The sequence below is a fragment of the Martes martes genome, assembly GCF_963455335.1.
Source record: "Martes martes genome assembly, chromosome: 11".
NCBI lineage: Eukaryota > Metazoa > Chordata > Mammalia > Carnivora > Mustelidae > Martes > Martes martes.
The window spans coordinates 96604688-96630907 of NC_137899.1; the positions used below are offsets into that span (position 1 = coordinate 96604688).

Genomic DNA, 26220 nt, shown 5'->3' on the forward strand with positions numbered 1-26220 from the left:
CTATCAGGGAAAAAAATGTTAACACTCAAGTCAAACCTGAATTTAGTCTTTGGCTGAAAGGATCCACACAAAAGGATCCACAGGTCCAGGAAGTATAAATAATGGGAAAGAACATGGACTCTGGCACCAGGTAACTTGTGTTAGAATCCCAACTCTGTCTCGTGTGTGACCTTGGCCTCAGTTTCCAAATCCGAAAATGTAGGTAATAAAAGCACAATCTTAAAAAAAAAAAGTATATTCTTCATTGGGTTGCTGTAAGGCTTAAATTTGATTATAGAAAGTATCTGAAAAGTGCCTAGCACATAATCAGAACTACATGTCTCTATCTCTATGTCTTTGAATTTTTACTATTATTATTATTATTATTATTATTATTTTCAGTCAGTTCCCTGAGGTCACAGGTGAAATTAGTTAAATGGTGACTTGGTGGGAACCTGGGTCACTCAGTCATTAAGTGTCTGACTGCGGCTCAGGTCATGGTCCCAGGGACCTGGGATTGAGCCCCATGTCGGGCTCCCTGTTCAGCTGGGAATCTGCTTCTCCCTCTCCCTGCGTACCTCCACCCCACTCATGCTCTCTCTCGCTATCTCTCTCTCTCTCTCAAATAAATACATAAAATCTTTTTTTAAAAATGGTGACTTGGTGGGCAAATGTTCAGCTTAAATGGTGCTAGTCAAAGCCATGGCCCTCAATGCCTTGTTAGTGGTTTATAAACAAGCATCTACTGAAGTCCTCCCCAGCCCCATAATTGAACCAATACCAACAAATCCAGTGGACATGGAAGAGGATTAAAAAGCAAATCCTTCCATCATTTGCATCTCCAGATTTAGAGCTAGGAATTCTGAGATAAACAAATGGAGTGAATTTGGAAATGATGCATCCAATACTTACTCCTGTGACATGAACAGTGGGAACTATCAAAGATCTGCCTAACAAATGCTAGAGAGACATTTTCCTCCAGACACCAAAGAGGGGTAACAACTTAAGATGACTGAAACCTGCAATCCCCCAGGAAATGAATTGTCACCATTTCAGATCTTTTCAATTTTAACAATTATAGGCACTGAATGCATCGCTGGTATCATTGCAAATGGATTCATTATGGCTATAAATGCAGCTGAATGGATTAAAAATAAGGTAGTTTCCACCTGTGGCAGAATCCTGTTTTTCTTGAGTGCATCCAGAATAGCTCTCCAAAGCTTCATGATGCTAGAGTTTACCTTCAGCTCAACATTCCCACATTTTTATAATGAAGACCTTATATATGACATGTTCAAAGAAAGTTTCATGTTCTTAAATCATTGTAGCCTCTGGTTTGCTGCCTGGCTCAGTTTCTTCTACTTCGTGAAGATTGCTGATTTCTCCCACCCCCTTTTCCTCAAGCTGAAGTGCAGAATTTCCAAATGGATGCCCCGGCTTCTGTGGCTTTCAGTGTTTATTTCTTTGGGCTACAGTGGGCTCTTCTCTAAAGACATCTACAGTGTGTATTGCAACAATTCTTCTATCCCTTCCTCCAACTCAAGTAAGAAAAAATACTTCACTGAGACCAATATGGTCAACCTGGTTCTTCTCTATAACTTGGGGATCTTCATTCCTCTGATCATGTTCATCCTTTCAGCTACCCTGCTGATCATCTCTCTCAAGAGACATACCCTACGCATGGAAAGCAATGCCTCTGGCTCCAGGGATCCCAGCATGGAGGCTCACATGGGGGCCATCAAAGCTACCAGCTACTTTCTCATTCTCTACATTTTCAATGCAGTTGCTCTATTTCTCTATATGTCCAACATCTTTGATATCAACAGTTCCTGGAATATTTTGTGCAGATTTATCATGGCTGCCTGCCCTGCTGGACACTCCATTCTACTGATTCAGGACAACCCTGGGTTGAGAAGAGCTTGGAAGCAGCTTCAGTCTCAAGTTCATCTTTACCTAAAAGAGCAGACTCCATGACCAACACCCACAGAGTACAACAGCACCCAGCCCAACAGCTCTACATTTCCCTCACCCATACTCCTCTCCTTCTACCTTCTTTCTTTCCCAAACCTGTTCCTTTTATCTTCTACCTATGTATTTTTTTAATACAGAAGGCTGATTTTCACTTTTCTTTTTTGCTTCATGTGCACAATCACAGTGATGCTTGACATTATTTACCTGAGCCTTCTATTTCTACCTCCCCTTGCTTCATCTAAAGCAGTGATTCTATACATTAAATCTCTGGGAGAGATTTTTAAAAATACCAATGTCCAAGCCTGACCCCTAAATTAAGTCAGAATTTTTGGTGTTAGAACTGAAATAATTCTTTTAAGTTCTCAAGTGATTATTTTCTAAAACAAAAATTTTTAAGATGGTCAAACTGGCTTATAACAAGAGAAAAATTAAGACTACTTTGAAGTATAAGTTTTCACCTTTCAGATTAGCAAAGATCAGAAAGTTTGGTAACACATATGTGTGATTATGGAGACCAGGCAATCTCGTAAGTTGATGGAAATACTAATTGCTGCTTCCTCAAGTACAGTTTAGTAATACTTCTGAAGGAACATACTTTTAATTGGCAATTTTACTTGGGGGAATTTATATTTCACTACATAAAAATTGGCAGGTACCAGTTATATATTGCAATATTTTGCATCTAAGATAGCCATATTTATTATTAAATATGGAACCACATTGAGGGTAGCAACCAATGTTGAATCACCAATCTATGATAAAAACTTACTCTACTTTCTCTCCCTATCTGTAATAACTGGGTTAAATTCCTCCTGAAATAGAAACATTATTTCTTTTTCTCTTCAATAAGATGCAGAGACTCTTCTTAAAGGGTCTTGTTTTCTGAATTTCTATGTCCATGGGGCTCTAAGACAAGGTAAATAAGGTAAAAGAACAAAATGTAAGGAAGACCTTGAAATTTTAAAATGTTCAATCCGGGAGAGAGACGCCAGCACTTGACTCTATTCAGGGCAGATCTGGACTTTGGGCTGCTTTATTACTCATGACCTGTAGTGGAAAGAGCCACCCTGAGAGAAGAAAGGGTAAACTACCCTCACCCATTTCATAACCAGTCTACAATCTGTAGACATGGACACCTCTGGGGCAGTCCTCACTGGGCCAAGTACTCCTCACATGTGCCGTCCTTAAAAGTTACCAGCAAGTAAATATGACTTGCTACTGAAACCATGAAAGTCTTCCAGGAAGGAACATGACTGTTTCAGCTGTGAGCATTAGATGTTCATCACTGCTTGTCATTTAATCCTTATCAAGTATTTTTTGTTTTAAAAAAAAAAAATGTTTGATATTCAAAATGATGTCATCCTTCCTTGTACATTAACAAATGGATTCTGGAAAATAAACTGAATGCTAAGAAAACTGGTAAACCTGTTTTGTAAACATTCTCAGGGGCTGAAGACATTAAGTCAGTGAGTATCAAAACATAGTTATCAGGGTCCCTGGGTGGCTTGGTTAATCGGCTGCCTTTAGGCCAGGTCATGATCCCAGGGTCCTGGCATTGAGCCCCGCATCAAGGACCCTGCTTCTTCCTCTCCCTCTGCTTGCCATTCCCTCTGCTCGTTCTCTCTCTCTTTCTCCCTCTGTCAAATAAATAAAATCTTTAAAAACAAACAAACAAACAAACAAAAACATAGTTATAGGCAGCTGGAAATAGACCATCAAAGCCATGACCGGTGAGAAAATATTGATGGAAATGATTAGATTGCTCACTGAGCAGCTCCCAAAACCCAGTAACAGATAATTGGGGAAATACATATCACGTGTCACAATTGTTTGTCACTATTTCTGGTAATGTGGTAAGGTTTATTTTCTTGTGAAAGAGCCTGATTGCTACAAAGCTGTCTATTAAAAGCATCTTAACTCAATTCTCATGCCTGGCTTTTTTTTTAATGAGATTGTCAATATTAACAAAAAACATAATACTGTTACTCATTTCTAAAACTCCACCCAAAGATTACAGAATTAAGAAATTAGAATTATTTCAAATTAATTTTTTAAGTTATTATTGTTATCAAAGTAAAATAGCTTTTGGCAAACAAACAAATAAATCCTGAAAAGTTATTTTGTGAAAAGTAAGTCTCCTGCTCACCCTGATTTCCACTTCCCACAAGCAGCAGTTCTATTGATTTCTGGTTTTAGCTTTTGTGGTGGCTACTTTTCTAGCTCAGAATGCAGACACACACATACACGCACGCACGCAGGCATTGTTTTATCTATCTGTGAACAACACCCATTGACTCATCACTGTAAAAGATGAGGACAGAAGTGTCTCTTATATTGTCCTCAACTGTTCCCTTGTCCTCCTCCCAAATTTTGAGAATTGCATTACTACTTTGAGCTTATTCTCATTGCTTTTAAATTATTGAGTGATCATTTTACATTTCAATGTTTCTTTCTAGTATTTATAGTCAATGCCTATCAACTCAGCACTAAATAGTGTTGGTGCTCCTATCCTTCCCTCTACTACTTCTCCCTTTTCTGCCTTCTAACTTCGAAAAGCAACATGCTCTTTTTACACTGTCATATGCTATTCTGTGACTATAGTTCAGTCTTCTGTGCTTTACCTATGAATTTATTTTAAATGTAGAAAAATCGGGCGCCTGGGTGGCTCGGTGGGTTAAGCCTCTGCCTTTAGCTCGGGTCATGATCTCAGGGTCCTGGGGTCAAGTCCCGTGTCGGGCTCTCTGCTCAGCAGAGAGCCTGCTTCCCCCCCTCTCTCTGCCTGCCTCTCTGCCTAGTTGTGATCTGTCTGTCAAATAAATAAATAAAATCTTTAAAAAAATAAAAATAATAAATGTAGAAAAATCAATAAACAGCATTTCTTTCTTTAAAAAAAGATTGTATTCACTTATTTGAGAGAGGGGGAGAGAGAGAGCAGGAGAGCAGGGTGAGAAGAAGAGGAGGAAGCAGAATCCCGGCTGAGCAGGGAGCCTGCTACAGGACTCAATCTCAGGACTCTGAGATCATGACCGGAGCCGAAGGCATAAGCCTAACCAACTGAGCCACCCAGGCACCCCAATAAATAGCATTTCTAATGTTATTACTAAAGCTATTATTGAACTCAGGACCAAAAAGTACTTTCCATTAAGTTCAATGACACAATCCAAAGACCCAAGTAAAAGGAGACTATTTCCAGCATAAAAATCAGATACATTTTATTTTCTGACACTCCATCACTTACTCAATAACATGCAAGAGTTTAGTTTAGATTTATGATAATCCTGCTCAATTGCCTACCTTTATGTTGTTTAGACCACCCTCATCTCCCAGAGATAGTATATTCCTTACACCTTCTCAAAGGAATTCAGTGCTTTAATCATGGTGCTTTCAGCTGGATATAGTCCACTAAGTAATTTCCTCAGAAAAGTCCTTTGGAAAATGGGAAATGTTTTCCTTTTTTCCTCACTTTTGATTGGTAGTTGATTGAAAATATAATTCTAGGTCTAAAATAATTTACCTTAAGTAATTAGAAGAAATTTTGTTATCTTTTCACATTTGTCGTTACTAACTGGAAGTGTGAAAGCAACCTGTGCCTTTTTCTTTTTTCTTTAGAAGTTTTTAGAATCTTCTTTTAATACTTAGTGATTTACCAGGGTTGCACAATTGCATATAACAGAAATCTGACTAAAGTGACCACATAATGCTATTTTTTTTTTTTTACGGACCAAATTTTATTTTTTCACTGTTCCAAGATTCATTGTTTATGCACCACACCCAGTGCTCCATGAAATACGTGCCCTCCACAATACCCACCACCAGGCTCAGCCAACCCCCCACCCCCTCCTCTCCAAAACCTTCAGTTTGTTTCTCAGAGTCCACAGTCTCTCTTGGTTTGTCTCCCCCTCAGATTTCCCCCAATTCACTTTTCCTTTCCTTCTCCTAATGTCCTCCATGTTATTCTTTATGCTCCACAAGTAAGTGAAACCATATGATAATTGACTTTCTCTGCTTGACTTATAATGCTATTTTTTTAATATAACATGAGTTCTAGAGGCTGAAAAAAATGCTCTAGGAAGTCACCAATGACCCAAGATCTTTCAAGCTTCCTTTCCAGACAAATCATACTGCTGAAGTTCATATTCATGGTCACAGGATGGCTGCTACACGCAGACATCACTTCTACATTCTAGGCAGAACTGGGTCATACGGACACCCCCACAAGGAAATTTGTAGAAGTTATTTTTAATTTAAAGTGCACACTTCCACTCTAATCCACTCTAAACAAAATCAGGGTACTAATAATGAGGAAGAGGGAAGAATGATCTTCTCTGAAGATATAAGTTCAATTTTCTTTTAAGTGTTCTTCTTTGATTTTTATTTCTTCAGGGGTCATTTATTTTGAATATTTATCTTGCTCTTTCTCTTTTAGGCTGTGAATTTTGCTCCTATTTCTGATAATCCTTGATTACTAATTCATGAAGGAAAATGAAAGGCTGCCTTTTCAAATAATAAGTAAGAATTATTTCCCAGTAGGACATTCTTTTGACTGGAAAGGCTGATTGGGACCTCCGTTTTGCAACTGGGCCATTCAGTTCATCGGGATTAGCTTCTGATGGTTTGGGGGGGGGGGGAGCATTGAGGTTTTTTTGTTTTCTCTGTGTGTGTGTGTGTTTTAGGTATGTGGGTAAAAAATCGGACATTAGTCTAGAAATCTAAAATGTCATGATAACAAAAGAATTTACTCTCTGCAGACAACTGCACTGGAAGCCCTAGTTCTTCCTTGGAAATGTGTTCAATTTCTCTAAAAAAGAATTGTTAGTATGGGGGCTGCCAACGGTTCTGTGTGCAGTGGTGGGAAAGGGTTGAAAGGATACACTGAAGGAGCTACATGACGGACAGAATTATAGCAAAGACTCTGGTTTTACACCCTGCCTGCCTCACTCCTACGAGCCAAAGCTAGTAGCCAAAGCTAAGAAACATACATCAAGGGACCTCAAGACTATCAGCAAGCTGATCAGCCACCACGTTCCCAGAGGTCCACCATGTGCATATTCTGAGTATCCTCTATGTCACTTCATCCAAAATATGTTTTCGTTGATAGTTCACATCCAAGAGATGTGATGAAATCTCTAGTCTGCCCTTGGCCAACCCCATACCTCTTTCTTAATTATTATGGGATTATTATATTTTTTCTCAGTGGAGTCTCAGAAGAATGGGAACTTAAGTGCATTTGTTTGGTCTAATATTTAAAATCAGAACCCTTCAGAACCCTTATGCATAACATTTTTTTTATTACACCTCTAAGCCTATTTCAAAGTTCAATCTTTGATGTCCACAATGTTTTATTATGGACAATCTTGAATTACCCAAATCTTAATTTAGGGTCATAAAAATCCCTGAAACTGGTTTTCTATAGGAGATTTCTGAACTGGAACATTAGCTCTATGGATAACAGGCTTATCTTATTTTTGTTTTATGCTAGTGTTTTACTTACCCGTTAAGAGACCTGCTAATTTTATTATGTGACTGACACTTTGGGAAGTTTATCAGTCCCTCCAATTGATTAAACAGTGCCAGCACCCAATTCCTTTTTCTTAATGATTTCGTGGAAAATTTCTAGAAAGCTTAAATTGGTGAAAGCTGATTATTGGGCTAGAAATGAGAGACTTTCATCAATAAACTAAGTGGTCAATATACTTAAAATAAAGGAAAACATCTATATGGACCTCCCTGCGTGAACTCCACATAGCTGTGTGCATGTCCTCACCATCATCTTGGGCATTTTTTCATAAGAACAAACACAGAAAAGATAAAAGCAGGGTTTAGTCTATCCCAGCCAACTCTAACTTGCCTGCCAAGTAGATAAAAAGATATGGTAGCTGATTCCCTGGGAAGACTTGTGCCTGTATCACCATGGAGACACTACTTCAACCACCAAGTAATGGGATTCTGTACAACAAACATAACTGAACACAAAGATGGAGCTGCTAGCACCAGGAGAGTGAGCAAGAGAAGGGGCAGGCTAAGGTAGAAGAAAGGGCACCAGGCTGAACATAGGTGTCACAGTGAGAGGAAAGGGGGTTGCAGCAGTGACTGTATATGGGAAGGACATGGCTGGTGACTGGTCACTTGGCTTGGAGACCAGCCCAAACCACCTTCCTTCCATGTTTAAGGAGTAGCCAGGCTCAAAGCGGGAGAGAAAATCTTGAGTGGGCTGAGTGTAACATGAAATGAGTGAGTCTACCCAGAATTATGTTTTCACCCACCAGGTGGATTGGGGGAAGGGGGGGCATGCAGCTATTAAACTAATTACTTTTATTTATTTTTTTAAAGATCTTATTTATTTATTTGACAGAGAGAGAGAGCACAAATGGGGGGGGAGGGGATGACAGGTAAATGGAGAGGGAGAAGCAGGCTCTCCACAGAGAAGGGGGAGCCCGATGCGGGACTCAATCTCAGGACCATGACCTGAGCCAAAGGCAGTCACTTAATCAACTCAGACACCCGGTCACCCTAAACATAATTACTTTTAACATACAAGTTGTTCTTCATTCCCTCGGTTTGCAAAGTTTAAAATTCATTCCTACTTTATGTGGGAGCTCACCCAGGATTTTGAAATATCCACACAGAGCATATAACTCCACATAAGCCAATTCTAACCCTGGACTGGAATTTGGAGTACAAGCATCTCCAGGCAAGGCCCAGCACCAGCAAGAGAGGAGACTAGAGACTGAGAGGTGGTTGAGAACGGAGGAAATGGGCTCTCAGGCACCACCACTGATGTCAGAAACAGGGATGAATTCTAATGAGACTGACTTTAAGAGAGAACAGAATGCTTAAAATGCCCTCAGAGGTCCAAAATGCATCTCTCTATTTCTCCCTACATGCTCTCCCTGAACAAGTCCCTACATTCTCATTGTTCAAGTCCCCAAAAAGCTAATGTCTTCCAAATTTGTGCCTGTCTCTATCTCACTCCTGAACCCCCAGCCCTCTCTATCTCCAGAGTCCCCTTTACTTATCCCCTTTTTGGTCCAGATTTTTGCCAAACTAATGACTCTGTCTCTAACTATCCTCTGCAAATGAAAGCTCTTTCGGTTTTAAGAACTATTATGGACCAGCATTTATAGCTGAGATTAAAAATAACTTTCACCAGACTGCCTGCGTAAGAAGTGATTTCCTGAGAACCTGCAGGCCTTGGGAATGCAAATCAGAATAGGATCCAATTGCCACCAACACTTACCAGAGAAAACTGCCATTTGCATCTGCACTCCAGATCCTGGATGGCTACAAATAAATCAGTGGCTCATTCAAACCAGAACCAGGCACAGATTGAAAGCCCTGGGGGAGGTAGATTTGGAAGGAAGAGTGAAAAGGACACAGCTCTGGAAGTTGGGACTGATGAGTCCCTATCACTGCCAAAATAGAAGGCTGGGCAGTAAGTTCCCAGGTATCTAACCCTAGGCTGACTTTGAATGTTATGGACAGCATTCCTTCTGCTTAGAGAGTGTGGTTTCCAACTGCTAGCCCTCCTGCTGCACCCAAGGATAAGTTCTTACACTTTTGTTAACTACACTCTTTCTAAGGTCATCCTTGCCAGTGGCCTGGATATATTTTCAGGCCTGGAGAAAAACAGAAGTGATTTTACTGGAAACATGGCAATATCATATGATAGTAATACCTACTGCAGGCACAAAGTAGAAAAAAGCGTCCAGTTTTATCTTGATTGGGAAACAGATTTTCCTGAAATTACTTCTCTCCATATGGTAATTCCCTTCCCATAAACCTGTATCTGGGTCCCTAAATATCATTTCATATTATATTATTATGATATGATATATATAATATGATATATATTATACATCATATTATATCATAAAATATCAATTAAAGGATCAAAACCCGTTTCCCTTAAGATTCTAATCTCTCAAATTCTGAGCTGGTTTCCTTGAAAAGACTTTGTGACCTATGTTCTGCTGCTTCTCCAGTCCCTATTAAACCTTCCCCATTTAACAATGCCACAAAGGTTGTCTGTATTGGTCTAGAATAAGCTATGCTATGCTGCAGAACACATGACCCTAATGTCTTTGTTTTTGGGGAACACATTGAAGTAGTTACAGATGAAGGGGCATCATATCTGCAGCTTTCTCTCAAACAGTTCAGAAAAAAGTTACTTCATATATATACATAGAAAGAGAGAGAGAGAGAAGAAACAATGCAGTAAAACAGCAATATTTGGGCAATCTAGGTAAAGGGTATGCAGGAATCCTTTATGCTCTTCTTACAATTTTTCTAGAAGCCTGAAATTTAGTCAAAATAAAAGTCAAAAGAAAGAAAAATTACCTTAGCAGCACAGTGAACTTTAAAGGAAACATCTATGAAAATATGCTCCATAAAGTGCCATGTAAATGTTTTTAAACTAAAAGTTATACTATTTAAGGTATCCGCTTAAATTCATTTTCCTTAAAAATTAAAAAAAAAGTTTCAATGGCTTAAGAAAAAACACATTAAAAAAAAAAAAGAAAGAAAGAAAACACACATTGATTCCTTGCACATTCAAAATCCTCTGCAGGTCCAAGGACTCCAAGAGTAGCTGTTCTCCACACAGTGTCTCAGGGATCCAGGCTGCATAGAGCTAGTGAGCCACCATCACAGAACAAGGCTCCAGGGTTCACCTCAGCAGATGTAACTTGTGAAGTTGTCCCACTTGCTTCTTGGTGCCCTAGGGAGGATGTCACACATCACCTTCCACTCATAGCCCACTGGCCAGAGCTAACCATACAGCCCCAGCTGACTGGGAGCAGGCAGGAAATCCAGGGAATGTCATGCCAGATTTGTGGAGCATTCTTGTCTCTGCTCCAGGATCTCCTTGAGCTCCCATTTTCTGCTGAACAAAAAAACACTTTCTCACAAAATGTGAAGAAGAATGGGGCTCAGACTGTGACTGTTTGCTAAGTAAAGCGAAATAACCAAAAACAAAACAAAACAAACAAACAAAAAAAAAAACACAAAAAATGTGAAGGAAAGGGAGAAGAAAGGTATCTTACATATCTTACTTTATTCCCTCCTTTCTCTTCTTATTGGCTTCCCAGTGCTCCAACCTAGACTCCTTACCTGACTTCCAGTCACAGAGAGGAGGCAGCTCTGCATTCTTTAGGGATCACCCAGACTATGCCACACTTCCTCAGAAATGTGGTGGCTTACACTTGTCAAGATAGAAAATGTTCCTCTTGATCATGGGGATCAAAGACTTCCGGTCTTGACTGGAGAACAAATGAAGACAGCATTAAGGACAACGAAAGGCAAATAGTAAAGAAGCAGCATTTAAGTGTTTTCAAGATCCACAGATATTGACCAATGCCCACTTTACACCTAGATTCTTCACATTTAATATTCACAACATCTCTTATTTACACCCGTCCAAGTTCCAGCCACCTTAGAACAGACCCATTTGAAAATCTTAGTACAGAGCCAAAGGTATTTGTGAAATGAGACCAAAGCAATCTCTCTGGGGATCACAGGATATAGACAACCTCCCCCTCAAAAAAACCAAGTGCAGAGTACAAGGCTAATAATGCCCAGCATGCAGACAGGGCAGAACAAGGCTCCAGGGGGAGGATAAAGGGACCTTAAGGCAGGCCAGTAAATGAAGCAAGCATAGGCTCCTTGGGTTTAACTGTGTTTATGCCCCCAGAGACAGGTGTTTTGGCAGCTCTTGGGGAAGATCTGCATTACCAGGGTCCATGAGCTCACAGGTCACAGGAGCATTTCTCAGCCTCACTCTCAGAATAAGGACAGCTCTACACCCCCAACCAACCACCAACACACACCTTAAATATCTGGCACCAAAGTACCCTCCTTGCTTCTTCTGTCATAACTCAAAGGTTCAGAGTTCCCTGCACAGAGCTAACCTTCTCCATAATCTTCTGTGCTACTTCTGGAAGCAAATCCATGTGACAGAGCATGGAAGGACACACACAGAAAGGCAAGTCTTTATTTCCTCCCTCCTTCTGTCCTTTGGTTTACTCTTCCCTCCATTTTCCCATCCCTCTCTCCTTTCTTTCCCTCTTTCCTTTCCTATTTCTTTCCTTCCTTCCTTCCTTCCTTCCTTCCTTCTTTCTCTTCTTCCCTTTTTCCCTTTCTTCCTCCCTTCCTTCCTTCCAATTTTCCTTCCTCCTACCTTTCCACCTTCCTTCCTTCCTTCTCTTCTTCCTTCAACAGATTACTTATGGAGAGCCTCATATGTGGCCAGGGACAATCTCTTTAATTTAGAAAATGAATCTTTACTACATTCAGTTTAAAAGTAAAAAGCACCTGTGCCCAGGTGGATTGCTACAAATACATGGAGAGAGACAGAATCCAACTTCAGTTGGATACTTCTAACCACTTCTCTAAGGAAAAAGAGGAGAAATCCCAGGTCTTTTTGTTGCCAGACAATCCTGGGTAAGAATCTGGGCATGAAGACAGCATGAGGGAAGCACATAAACAGCATCTGACTTCCAAGATGTGCAGTGAACCTGGAGTAGAGTTTTAAAAGTTCATTCCTATTTAGCATCTAGAGAAAGGTGAAATTCTGCTTAAGGTCCTGCCCCCTCCCCATCTCTCCCCATGTCAGTCTTGGGTGTGGTTCCTCTCTCTGGACATGCAGTTCTTTTTAGGGGTGGGCCCTCTTCTCCTACTTCATAGCTCCCTGAGATCCTGTACTGACATGGAGGACACTAAGTACTCATTTGCATTACTGAATCACCTTCATCACCAGCTCCACTTTATCTTAACTAGTCTACCCCACTCAGACACATCAGTGACTCTTTTCCTGCACAACACACACACCCAGGGGCACCTGGATGGCTCAGTCAGTTAAGCATCCCACTCTTGGTTTCAGCTCCGGTCATGATCTCAGGGTCTTGAGATCAAGCCCTGCATCAGGTTCTGTGCTGAGTCTGGAGCCTGCTGGAGATTCATTCTCTCTCCCTCTCTCCCTCTCCCCATTTGCACATGGACACTTATGCACTCTCTCTCTTTCTAAAATAAGTAAGTAAATCTTTAAAAAAACATACACACACACATTTTTGGTGCTCCATAATCTTCCCCCCTCCTCCAAATTTTTCTTACCCCTTGATAAGTATGTCATTCTTGTATTCTTTAAATGGTCATTATAATCATATACAAATAAACCATATATAATTCAAAATTAGAGGTAATTTTTGTTTTAGCCTGATTGGCACTCAAAGTTTTGAATCTTTGTATGTGGCCTGCTCCACTGTGTGTCCATGTCTCAGGAGAGAAGGAAGCAGGCTCATCCAACCATGAAGGGAGAAACCTGTGTTTGGATATTTAATTGTTGTCCTCAAGAAATCCATGAAAGTTTTCCAGTTACAGTTTTAGGGCTCAGGCAGGTCTTACACTGACACACTGGGAAGCACTTTAAAGTCTGACTCAGAGCCACAGAGCTGCAAGCTGTATCCCTCTCCATGCAAGGGCCATATGCCCCAACTTCTCTTGCCAGCACAGATTTGAAACACTGTCTGCTCAATCTTACCCACACGAACGTTGGTAGTTATCAGCCCAGGTCTGTCTACCTTTTTCCCACTCTTTCCTCTCCTTCCTCTACCTCTCTCCTCAAATTTCTAGGCAAAAGCAAGATCATCCAACATTCCTGGGAGAGTCATGGGTTTCCCGAGGCCCCCACATCTCTTGGCCTGTGGGTACAGACACATTTAACACTCTGCCACCTCTCCCTCTCTGAGAAAAGGATCTTCTCATTCATGGGGTGATGCAATAGAACTTTGAAATCCTCTCTCCCCCAAAACCCTCTTGTAGCAGGTTTATCCAAAGAGCTGGATTCTATGAGGGACTGTGAGCAATGACCTTTTTCTCTCTCCATCACTGCCTTCAGTTTTACTGATTAACAGACTATTTTCTAGCCATGAGTGACCTTCCAGGTAGAGCCTGTGGTCTTCCAGACAAGTGGGGAATTAAAATAACATAATTTTCCATTTAAAAAAAAAGTTCCATCCTACTGTAATCAAAACCATTATCTCCCAAATGACCTCGAGGTCTCTCCCCAGCTAGACCTGAGCACACCTCAGCATTTGGTCCCAGTGATGGGGAGGGGTAGGGTGAGATCTCTTTTTCTCACTTTCTTTTCCCACTTGCTCAACTGCTTCTAGCTCCTGGGAGGAGGCAGAGGGAGAAGGAAGTAGAAAGCCTAGGGTCTTACTTAACTACTGCTGGTACATCTGGCCACTCAGTGTCATCTGGTTGGCATAAGCCCAAATACTGACTGCGGTACACAGAATGCCTTCCCCAAAGATGTCCGCATCCTAATCTGTGAAACCTGTGAATACATTACCTTCCATGGTAAAAGGGGCTTGGCACATGTGATGAAGTTTAGAACTTCCAGATGGGAAGATGAACCTGGACTACCCAAGTGGGCCCAATGTAATCAAAGGGTTTTTATCAGAGGGAGGCAGGAGGGTAAGAGTCAGAGAAGATGTGATGCCATTGCTGGCTGGGAGCAGGGAGTCAGGAACAAGAGCAACATTGAAAAGCTGTCAAGGAAAGGCATTTTCCACCAGAGCTCCCAGAAGGAATGCAGGCCTGCCAACACTTTGATATTAGCCCGGTAACTGGGGTTGCATTTCTGACCCCCAGAATTGTGAGATCAGAAATGTGTTGTTTTAAACCATTTTTTGGCAATCTATTGTAGAAGCAATAGGACACTGATAGGCTGATGTGTGGTTCTCTGTGGGGTTTCTTTGTGGGGCTCCTTCTCAACCAGGGTCAATTTTTGACAGCCCCCTCTCCACGGAACATTTGATAATGTCTGGAGATATTTTAGATATCACAACTGGGGGAATGTCAGTAGCACCTAGTGGGTGGAGGCCGGAGATGCCAACTATCCTACAATGCATAGACAGGCTCCTACAACAAAACATCAGGTCCAAGATGCCAGTAGTGTCAAGGTTGAAAATCCTGATCTAAAGCAGGCAATGAACTCTTTGGCCTATTGTAATCTCTCCTGTCCAACAGACAGTCTCTCCCCCACTTCCAAGAGGGTCCTTTCAATATAGCTGGAGCTTGATTCACTTTTACATTCACACCAGCGATGTGTAAGCGTTCCAATTTATCCAAACCTTGTCAACAATTGTAATTGTCTTTAGTTTTGCCATCCTAATGGATTTGATGAGATGTACTTTGATTTGCATTTCCCTAATGACTAATGGTGCTGAGTGCTTTTTTCATGAGCATATCGGCCATTTGTGTATCTTCTTTGGAAAAAACTCTATTCAAATCCTTTGCCCACTTTTTAAATGGGGCTATCTTTTTATTGTTGAGTTGTAGCAGTTCTTTCTAAATACTAAACTCTTATCAGATACAGGATTTGCAAATATTTTCTCCTGTTACATGGCTTGTCTATTCGCTTTCTTGATAGTATCTATTGAAACACAAAAGTTTTTAAATTTTGACAAAGTCCAATTTCTCCATTTTTTTGTTGTTTATGCTTTAAGTGTCATATCTGGGAAGCCACTGCATAGTCCAAAGGCACAAAGATTTATACTTCTGTTTTCTTCTAAGAGCTTAATAGCTTCAAGTCTTACATTTCAGTCTTTGATCCATTTGAGTTCATTTTTGTATATGGTATGAGGTGGAAGTCTAACTTCATTCTTTGGCATATAGATATTCAGTTGTAGGTGTTCAGTTTTGAAAGGACTATTCTCCCCCCGTTAAATAGTCTTGGCACCCTTGAAAATCAATTCTTTACTTTTTTATGGTAGTTATTATCCGAAATTATGTCATCTGTTTACTTCTTTATTTTCTGCCCTTCCCAAACTCTCTCACTCCCTTTCCCCTCTTCTCCTTCCCCTCCCCTGCCCAGCAAAACTAAACTGCAAAATTCATGAAGACAGGAATTTGTCTGTTTACTATTTCTCTCCAGTGTCCCAGATATAGTAGGTACTTATGTGTTTGTCAAATGAATAAGATTCCAGTTTTGTTTAGAAACAATGGTCATTGTCTGTATCTAGACCTCCTAAGTGCAGGAACTCATTTAAGGGGGGAAGAAAAAGGTTGGTGACCACTGGGTCTAAGTGAGCTTTCATCACCATTTCCTGGATTGGATAGGAGCCTAATTAGTCAGGTAACTATGCATTAGTAAAGAGAGAGCTGAGAAGTTAATAGAAATCCAAAGGCAGGGGCGCCTGGGTGGCTCAGTGGGTTAAAGCCTCTGCCTTAGGCTTGGGTCATGATCCCAGAGTCCTGGGATCAAGCCCCACATTAGGCTCTCTGCTCAGCAGGGAGCCTGCTTCCTCCTCTCTCCCTCTCTCTCTCTCTCTCTCTCTCTGCCTGACTCTCTGCCTACTTGTGATCTCTATCTGTCAAATAAATAAATAAAATCTTAAAAAAAAAAAAAAAGGAAAGAAAGAAGTCCAAAGGCAAGTGTAAAGGGACCACCCAAGAAGCATTACCTGATATTCCAGTAATGAGCGCAACAGGTGAGTGGCCTTGGGCAATTCTCCTCCCTGCTTAAGGCCTGCATTCTCTCATCCCCAACACCAGCTCTTGAGTCACCTGTAGTATTGGTATTCTGGTATTCTGATGTTCCAGAGTCTTTAGAAATAGGCTCTGTAGGCAACTGGAGTTAGCCCATTTAAGGGATACAGTTTTTATTTGCAACTTATCTTTCAAAAGTAAATATTAACCAAAAAAATTGCTTTAAGAGACAATATGAGTTTCCTCATGAAAACTGGCCATGACCATAACTTTGACCCTGAGTATAAAGATTCAGAGGTCTTCCTGAAAGTAGATGGAGAAAACTCTTAGCCAATTCCCCAAAATAGAAAAGGTTTTCAAAGGTTTTCTAGACGCGCCTATTTAAAAAGAAAGAACATGCCCGCCCACTAGTGGAAAAATTAAGTAACTGCCCTATTTTCCAAGGATTCCCAGGCTCCACCTTATGGCTGCTAAGCTTTAGAGCCATCACGTATCTGCCCACACAAGACACACATTGAAGAGGTCACTGAAAACTCCAGGGTCTAAAGAAGCCAGGGACATAAAAGTCTATGGGTAAACATGGAAGAGGTAAGAAAAACAAAACTAGTGCCAGGAGCATAATCAAACTTTATTTTTCTGAACTATGATTATGACCATAGCACATAATGCATGCACATATGATATTCATGATTGCAACATAAATTCAAAATTGGGGGAAAAAACATAAAACAAATATTTTACTTTTAACATTTTCTTTCACAACTTGTTAACTCTTGTTTTGGAACAAGAAATCTGAGGCTTTTTCTTTAGCCTGTCATGGTTAAATCTTGTACCAAGTTCAGTGCCAACGCAGAATTCATCCTTGACCAGCAGCCTTAACTAGGAGTGATACTTAGTCTTACTTCAATAACTGAAAAGAGCTGTTCACAAACGTAGGCATTTCCAAAGATTTTTTTTAACAATCTTCGCACAATTGTTCAGATAGTTGCAGGAGTTTGGTGTTCTGGTGTCCCTGTGCTTAATGTCCAGTCGTGTATCTCACCGTGGATCACCTTCCACACTGCAGGTATGAAGAGATAAAGGAGCACTGGGCAGGGGGAGGTCATCTTCACAGAGCTGGAACCAATAAGCTACTGGGCATGCCATCAGCCTTCAGCCTAACAGAATTCTCATCGCAGGGTTCAGACCATCAGTTACAGTGCTAGAACTAATTCTAGACCAGAAAAGAGGACCAAATAACACTATGCCAGATAACTTTCTCATAATGTTTTATAACTACAGTGGATGCCTTTGCAGGGCATTCAAAGTGTTAGCCAATTATGTGATAACAATCTTTGCTGCTTAGCATAAGCAGAGATTTTATTCCTCAGTGATGAAGACATGAGCTCATTTCAACAGTTTAACACCTCTCCTTAGCTTCTGCGCTGGCTGAGCCTCCTAACCTATGTGCAGTGAGCAGGCCGCTGTGTTAGGTGTCCGATTCATCCAACAGTGCCTGCAATGCTCCATGGCCCAAGCCCCAGGGAGATCCAGCTTACAGGTAGTAAGCTCTGTGTCTGTGATGGGTTCCACTTATAACTTCTAACAGAAAGCAATTCCTGCTGAATAATGCAAATGAGTAGAGGTAAAGTTGTGTCCTTGCATGACTTGCCACATGGAATTTAAGTTTTACTGCAAGTCCAATATTAGCACCATCTATCCCAGGAACATCATCTATATTAAATTTTTTGAAAGTTTCCTCTGTTACAAAAATGAATTTCTTAATTACTTCCTAGTGTTGTGCCTGTCATGGGCACACTGTCTAAAATATTTTCAGTCATATAAAAATTCTCAAACCCACAGTGAATAAATAGAGCTAATTATTACATCTAAGTATTACTAAATATGTACCCTCATCAGCTGCAAAAGCAAATGTCACAATGTTTAAGACTTTTTTCACACAATTTTTCTTTTTAATTTCTCAGCCATATTTCTAGTACATTGAGCAACAGTGTTTCTGATTACACTTGTATTTGCACTTGCTTATATCTTTTCAGGACCCACAATTTCCATCACATTCAAAAGACACTCTTTTACAACTTGCTCTCTGTGAAGAAGGTCATGTCCTGGCAGATTTTTCACTGAAATATATAACTGCATGTTTTATTAACAACCAAAACAAACCTTGTCAACTCTTCTGTCTCTTTGCAGCTCATTAGGATTTGATCACACCTTTCCCACATTCCTGGTCTTTGTACTTATGGTGGTTTGCGTCATAATGGCATCATAATGGCTGTTCTAGTACCTTACACCCTTTGCCAAATAAGCACATAGGAGTGGTTTTCAGTTTACAAAGTAGAAACCTATGACTCTTTACATCTATGTTCTTTTCCCTCCTTTTCACAGAGATCTGAGAAATATTTGCTTTTCTAATACTTTACAGTAGAAGTGACTTTCACAAGGCAAAAACTCAGTTTTGCAAAATATTATAACTGTTCTCTGAAATTCAGCCTCTACCTGATCTCCCTCTACCTGATGGAAGGACATGTCCTCAGTCTTGTCCAGGAAGTCATTCAGTCACCTCTACAGCCATGCTGAGTGCAGGGTTACTGTTGTCCCAGAATTGGCCTTAGAGCCCAGACCATAAACCATGTGAGTAAATACCCAGTGCCCATAGTGGTTCTCAACCCTCCCCTGCTCCCACTGGAATTGCAATGGGGAGCTTCGGAGATGCCAACACTTAGCTTTTCTCCAGAACAATTACTCAGAATCTTTGAGGATGGGACATGGGTATGGATGTTTTTTAAAGCCTCGCAGTGTTAATTCAGGGAACTCTGGTATATACACGATGTTGAGAAGGCCAGATCTAAAACAAGCAGCCAAGGATGGGGCTAGACACTGACCTGCAAAGCTTATCAAGAGGTGGCAATGCCAGCCCTACTGTAAGCAGTGGCAGCCCGTCATCTAGAGCTAGACTTATCAGAGTAGGAGGGAAGGGTGGCTGGAATAAATAAGGACTGACTCCAGTGCTGCCACGGAGCCCTCTAAAACTCCCACATGCTCCTCACGCTACAGCCAGTACACAATGCTTGGCCCTCAGAGGTACACATAGCCAGATGGTGTCAGGACAGCAGTGACAACCACCAGAGAACGCATTTAGTGCAGCAGCCAGTAAAATAAAGAGATAAAATAAATCTGTCCCCTCTCCCACAGCAGCACCCTGGAAGAGGAAGAGGAAGAGACAGGTGTCCCAGACCCATCCAGTCCCCTCTGATCTGAGCAGATGAGGTCTCAGCTCAAACTGTGCTTGGGTAAAAGGGAGATGGTAAAGATTCAACCCACACATGAAACCAAACTGGATCAAATATTAATAACCCCAAAAGACCAGAAAAGATTAAATCTGCCCAAGATGTCACTATGGGTTGGGAAAGGGAGAATCAGCAGCACAGAGCAGGGCACTGTGATTGAAGGAAAGAATCTTGGTCAGGTTTTATCCTGCTCACTGAGTTCACACCACCTTAGGAGCCAATTATACTTTAGTGTTTTCTCAGTCATACCAGGTTTAAACACTATGATTACAAGATTTTCTCAGGATTTCTCCTTCCTGTCCTCCAGGAGGTGACATCCATGTTCCATGATCATCAAACGGAAGTGGAGGGAGGTGGGGAATAGGGAGCCTCTTCCTTGGCCATTCCTCTGTCCTTGCACTGGCTTCATCTGAACCCAAGCTTACAAAGCCTCCTGGCTAAGACCACCACACACCCCTTTAGAATCCACCAACTCCCTCCGCAAATTTCCAAACCCTTTGTGTGAACACAAGGAAGGTTTAGCGACTATCTCAAGTATGCCTGGGGAGACTCAGGAGCAATCCTGCAGCCCCACTCTATCTTTGCCACCCCATGCAGCCCCATGGTGTGCCCCACACAAGGCAGGATGTGGGGTCACTTTCATGGAGATGTTTCAAGATACTCCAACTTGTCCCTGCACTTTTCACCCCTCCCCAACTGAGAAAGCTTCCTAGTTTGCATGGCAGTGCTTGAGAGAGAAGTTAGAGGAAATGATTTCCCTAATAACATATTCTTCCAAATCTGATCTATGCTACAACGGCACCAAATTTTTTGAACCCAATAGCCAAGAATATGAAGCCTTTGGTCTTTGGTTCACCCAGGAGAATTTCCCTAGAATAAAGGAGACTCCATTCTAGCTCCCTGAATGAGAAATGATCACAGTCTAAAAAATGAATTGGCCCCACATCCCTGTTAATATCACACCTGCTCACCAGGCCCCACTGCTCCTGCGTATTAAAATAGAGGAAAACGTGAATGATCATCAACAGAAGTTGGTACCAGAACAGCAGAAATCAGCTATGTGCAAGAACTTTAGGAAGATATTATTTATCAAAAACTTACATAAGTTGAAACAAAATACACAAAAAGATGAGTTTGCTGCATTGGAATTCGTGAAAGCTGCTGATAAATACTACTCTCAATTATTTTTTTTAAGGCTTTGTCTCTTTATTTTAGAGAGAGAGAGTGAGAGCAGGCGTAGGGGCAGAGGGAAAGGGAGAGAATCTCAAGCAGACTTCCCAATGAGCATGGAGGCTGACTTGGACTTGATCTCACAACCCTGAGATCATGACCTGAACAGAAATCAAAGAGTCCAACGCAGGGCACCTGGGTGGCTCAGATGGTTAAGCGTCTGCCTTCAACTCAGGTCATGATCTCCAGGTCTTGGGATCAAGCCCCATGTTGGGCTCCCAGCTCAGTGTGGAGTCTGCTTCTTCCTCTCCCTCTGTCTCTCCCCCTGCTTGTGCTCTCTCTCTGTGTGTGTCTCTGTCCCTATATCTCTCTCAAATGAATAAATAAAATCTTTAAAAAAAAAGAAAACAAGTCCAATGCTTAACCAACTGAGCCACCCACACACCCCAATATGACTCTCTCTATTAGTAGAAGTAACCGAAGTTGATTCTCACTGGATATGTAGAGCTTGTCTAGGAATCTTGTTTCTTGTTTCTGACTATTATGAGTAAAGCTGCTATGAACACTCTTGTACAAGGCTTTGTGTTGACATGAGCTTTAATTTCTTTTAACATTTTTTTCATAATTTTGCAATATATTGCTTTTTTGGTGTTATTTTTACACAAACATGATTTAATAATAAAAGGCAATTTTATAATAAAAATATATCTCTGGCTTTAATTTGAAATAAAATTAATTTCTGAAGGGAAATGCATTTTCACCATCTCTACACTTTTATTATAGAAGTTGTAACAGGGTGGCTCAGTTCACCGTGTTGGAAATCAACACGGTGCCCAACTCTTGATTTCTACTCAGGTCCTGATCCTCAGGGTTGTGAGATCGAGCCCTGTGTTGGCTCTGCTCTCAGTGGGGAGTCTGCTTGAGATTCTCTCTCTCTCTTCCTCTCCCTCTGCCTGCCCCACCCCCACTCATGCTCTTTCTTTTGCTAAAATAAATTTCTTTCTTTCTTTCTTTCCTTCTTTCTTTCTTCCTTCCTTCCTTTTTTTAAGTTATAACAGGGCCATCACACTGGCATGAAGCCTCAGGGTCAAAAGATACTAGGAATTGGTGGATACTGTGACAAACTGAAAAGTACACATATACCTTGTTTAAATGTATAGCCATTGTTCCAATTCACCACACAGCCCCAAAATTGCCCAATCTTCTAATTTTTCAAGGACTGATTTTTTTGTGCATATACGCAATCTCCTAAATTTAAATTGTTGACCAATAAGAAGTATTAAGCACTGGTGGGCTAATGCTGTCCAGGATTAGGCTGTACAAAATAAAACACAATCGCAGGCCAGATTTGGTCCTAAACTCATTAGTATCTAGCCAAGATTTCGGTTCTCAATCTGGTAATGAGCAATACGAACGACTTTTAGCTTTTTAAAAATACAACCTGCCTGGGCCCTATCTCAGATTCTACCTTACTAGATCTGGAATAAGTCCCAGACATCTGCATATTGTTTGAAAATGCCAGGGTTCAGTGTGTTTCACAGTGTGAAGAAGTAGGGAATTAAACTTCAAGATAACAGTGTTTGGTCACATGTCCAAGTTCAGCACTGTGTTCAGCACACCCTGTCACTTTCCCAGGGTAATTCTACCTGTTTCAGTGTTCAAACACTGATGTGCCTATCAGTAAATTATAATTGGTGATACACAGGCAAATAATGAAACTGTAACAAGGCAGTTTTTCTCATCTCTAATTCACCCAAATAGCATCAAATTTTGGTTCTTCTTGTTTGGGTACATTATAATAGCTGAACTTTGTGAAGGAAACTTGATTCTAAGTAAAAATGTCCATATACAAGCTGATGGGAATTTCTTACTCGTAAACATGCTAGCTGTAGGATAAAAACAACTCCACCCCAATAAGAGAGAAAATAAAGGAAGCCAGAGAAGGCAGATCAAAGGAGCTGTTGCATTTTAAAGACAATTTAGCAGGTAACAGGTCTTGTGAGATGAGTACAAAGGCATGGGAACAGTTAAGATTCCTAATCTGGGACTCTTGCCTGTCAGGTGAATATGGGCTTAAAGTAAATAAGGTAGAAAGATGCTGTGATAGGAACCTCTTCCAAGTTTTTTTTTTCCAATGAGCCTCTGCAAGCCCGAGGCAGATGGGTCTTTCTGAAAAATGGAGACAGCCAGTAACAAGATCCTTCCATCATTTGCATTTCAAGCCTATGACTTGTAGACATGCAGCAAGCAAATGAAGAAAAACTGGAAATAACCATTAACTGGGGGAAAAATTACAATAACACCGAGTGAGGGTCAGAAGGTTGCAGAACAGGTACCAGTCCTTGGTGTGGAAACCTGAAAGTGAGGGCCAAGGAGAATGGCCATGGTGAGCACAGATGCCTCAGATATAGACACATCCAGGTGTAAAATCATCCTCACCTTGGTGGTCTCTGGAATAGAGTGCATCACTGGCATCGTTGGGAATGGCTTCATTACGGCTCTCCATGGGGCCAAGTGGGCCAGAGGCAAAAGACTCCCTGCCAGTGACTGCATTCCTCTGATGCTCGGATTTCCAGGCTCTTGCTACAGATCTGGATGATGCTGGAGAATACTTACAGTCTACTGTTCCCTGTCACTTATAACCAAAACACAGTGTTTATACTCTTCAAAGTCGTCGTCATGTTTCTGAGCTATTTCAAACTCTGGCTTTCTGCCTGGCTCAGTATCTTCTATTGTCTTAGAATTGCAAACTTTGCTCACCCTTTGTTCTGCATGAGGAGAAGGAAAATCACAGGGGTCATGCCTTGGCTTCTGGGACTATCACTGTTCATATCCTTATGCTTCAGCTTTCCCTTCTCTATAGATACCTTCAAAGTGTATGGAAATAGTTCCATTCCTATCCCCTCCTCCAACACCACTGAAAGGAAATACTTCTCTGAGACCAATATGGTTAACCTGGTTCTTCTCTATAACCCGGGGATCTTCATTCCTCTGATCATGTTCATCCTTTCAGCCACCCTGCTGATCCTCTCTCTCAAGACACAGACTCTACACATGGAAAGCAATGCCACTGGCTCCAGGGACCCCAGCATGAAGGCTCACATGGTGGCCATCAAAGCTATCAGCTGCTTTCTCGTTCTCTACATTTTCAATGCAGTTGCTCTATTTATTTCCATGTCCAACATCTTCAACATCAACAGTTCTTGGAATATTTTGTGCAAAATCATCATGGACACTTCTCCAGCTGGCCACTCAGTGCTACCGATCTTGGGTAACCCTGAGCTGAGAAGAGCCTGGAAGAGGTTTCAGCACCATGTTCATCCTCACCTGTAAGAGCAGACTCTGTGACTGGAACCCCGAGAACCACAGGACCTGGTTCAACCAGTTCTGCCTCTCCCCACCTAGACCTCTCTCTTCACCCATCACTTCTGCCCTAATCTTGCTCTGACACTTCTTCTCAGGTAACTGGGCCCTTTCATGAAAGGGACACTGAATTTTTAACATGAGATTCTAAGAAAAAGTAGCTAAGCAACTCTAAGATGAATCTGTGAAATCTTCTCAATCTGTGCTCATTCAACTCCTGCCCTGAGCTCCTCCTTGTATCTCCTCCCCTGAGCCTGAAAGGAGAGGTTGGCCAGACATCTCCATTTGCCTGGGATGATCTCAGTTTGTGCCTGTTGTCACTGAGCACCCTTTCATTCTCAAGGATATCTTGGTCTGGATGAAAAATTACATGGTCACCCTAGCTAAGGCACCCTACTGATCCACAGTGAAGAAAAAGGAGGGCTAGTGATGACTGTAGTATGCAACCCAAGAGGTAGAAGGGGAACTGGAATATAGGGAAAAGGGATTCTGGAAAGAAAGGCTGGCCAGAATTATCAAACGCCACAGAGACTTTAAAGAGAATGGAGGCTGCATACACTATTAGTGGCATGACAGGTGGTATTCCGACTGCAGAAGTTTCCAGAGAAGGTGAGGAAAACAGTGAGGGAGTTTGTAAAGACCAATAACTCCAGGACATTGTCTGGAGAGAAACATGAAATACAGGGTGGCAGGTGGGGTGAATGGATGGTCAACTGAATGCTTCATTTTTCCAAATGGTAGGGGGACGAAAGGAGAAGAGAGGAAGACTGAGGGCAAGAGTCGCGTGTGCAGCCACAGAGAGAAAATAGGAGGCATCCTGAGTAAAGAAATGTCTGTTTTGCTGTGCTCCTGAGTCTGTGGCTATGCAAGTGTGGTCTGCCTCTGGCGTTGTCAGTTCTAGGTCTCCTTGAAGCGATGGTTGGTGCAGGGCCAGGTGACCAGGGAGGGCCTGTTTGAGAAAAAGGAAAACATCACACTTCACTGTCACTCTGTAGAAAAATGGCATAAACACTGTCTTAAAGGGCTGTGCACAAAATAGGACATCCCATTCCTAGATATCTTGGAACCAGAAAGTTAGGAACTGGGGGGTTTCTTGTATTTGGTGTTTTTAAAATCAAAATTATAGAGGAAAATGTGAAAAGAAGGCTACTGATCATACCAAGGCTCCCAAATGAAAATGAAACATCAGTAGCAAAGACTAAATGCTGAGTATCTGGGCACTCAAGCACATTTTTCTGAGAAAGTTCCTTACATCTGTGAACAGCAAAAAAATTATACACACACATACACACACACACTCAAGTACATCTCTTTAAAGTTCCAACAGCGTGGGATTTATTCAACTAGAAAAGAAAAGATTCATGAAAATAAACAAACATTTTTCATAGTTTCCCTAACTGATATTTATTTCTGTGACTATTTAAGGCTGGGTTGGTTGGTATGATAAGACAAATCAGATTCCGAAGTGTCATTCCAACTCCTAAACAATAGAGAAATATCTTTTTTCCCCAATAATACATGTATACTTATCTACTGAAAAACAGAGAAAAACAAAATTTAGAGCCACAATGTGATTGATATGAACAATCCCAAGATGAGAAACTATATAATCCCTCCCCATGCTTATTATGAGGAAATATTATGTCATTGTTTTCAAAAGCCAAAAGCAGCAGAGAGCTAACAAGAGCTTCAAGGACAGAGACGTCAATACTCCTAGTTGCCCTACCTTCAACCAGATAAAGTTCCCTCCAGTCCATCCATCCACCCATCCTTCCGTCCTTCCTTCCTTCCATCTTTTCTTTTTCTTTCTTTTTGTACAACACACCTAAATTTCCATAATGAGCCATAACACCCTATCTTCAAATTGGTTGGCTTTAGACAGAAATCAGAAGTCCTAGGATGCCTGGGTGACTCAGTCAATTAAGCTTCTGCCTTCAACTCAGGTCATGATCTCAGGGTCCTG

At 41.3% G+C, this 26220-nt stretch overlaps 2 protein-coding genes across 2 annotated transcripts; both read left to right on the plus strand.

The window, feature by feature from the left end:
• Window positions 1–936: 936 nt before the first annotated feature.
• TAS2R39 (taste 2 receptor member 39) lies at window positions 937–1953 on the plus strand (the record flags this gene model as incomplete). Its single annotated transcript, XM_080819034.1, is given in 2 exon segments — window positions 937–975; window positions 979–1953. Coding segments are annotated over 2 exon segments (1014 nt in total).
• Window positions 1954–23271: 21318 nt separating this feature from the next.
• On the plus strand, window positions 23272–24227 carry TAS2R40 (taste 2 receptor member 40; the record flags this gene model as incomplete). The annotated part of the gene is given in 2 exon segments (XM_080818231.1): window positions 23272–23464; window positions 23467–24227. Coding segments are annotated over 2 exon segments (954 nt in total).
• Window positions 24228–26220: the final 1993 nt, after the last annotated feature.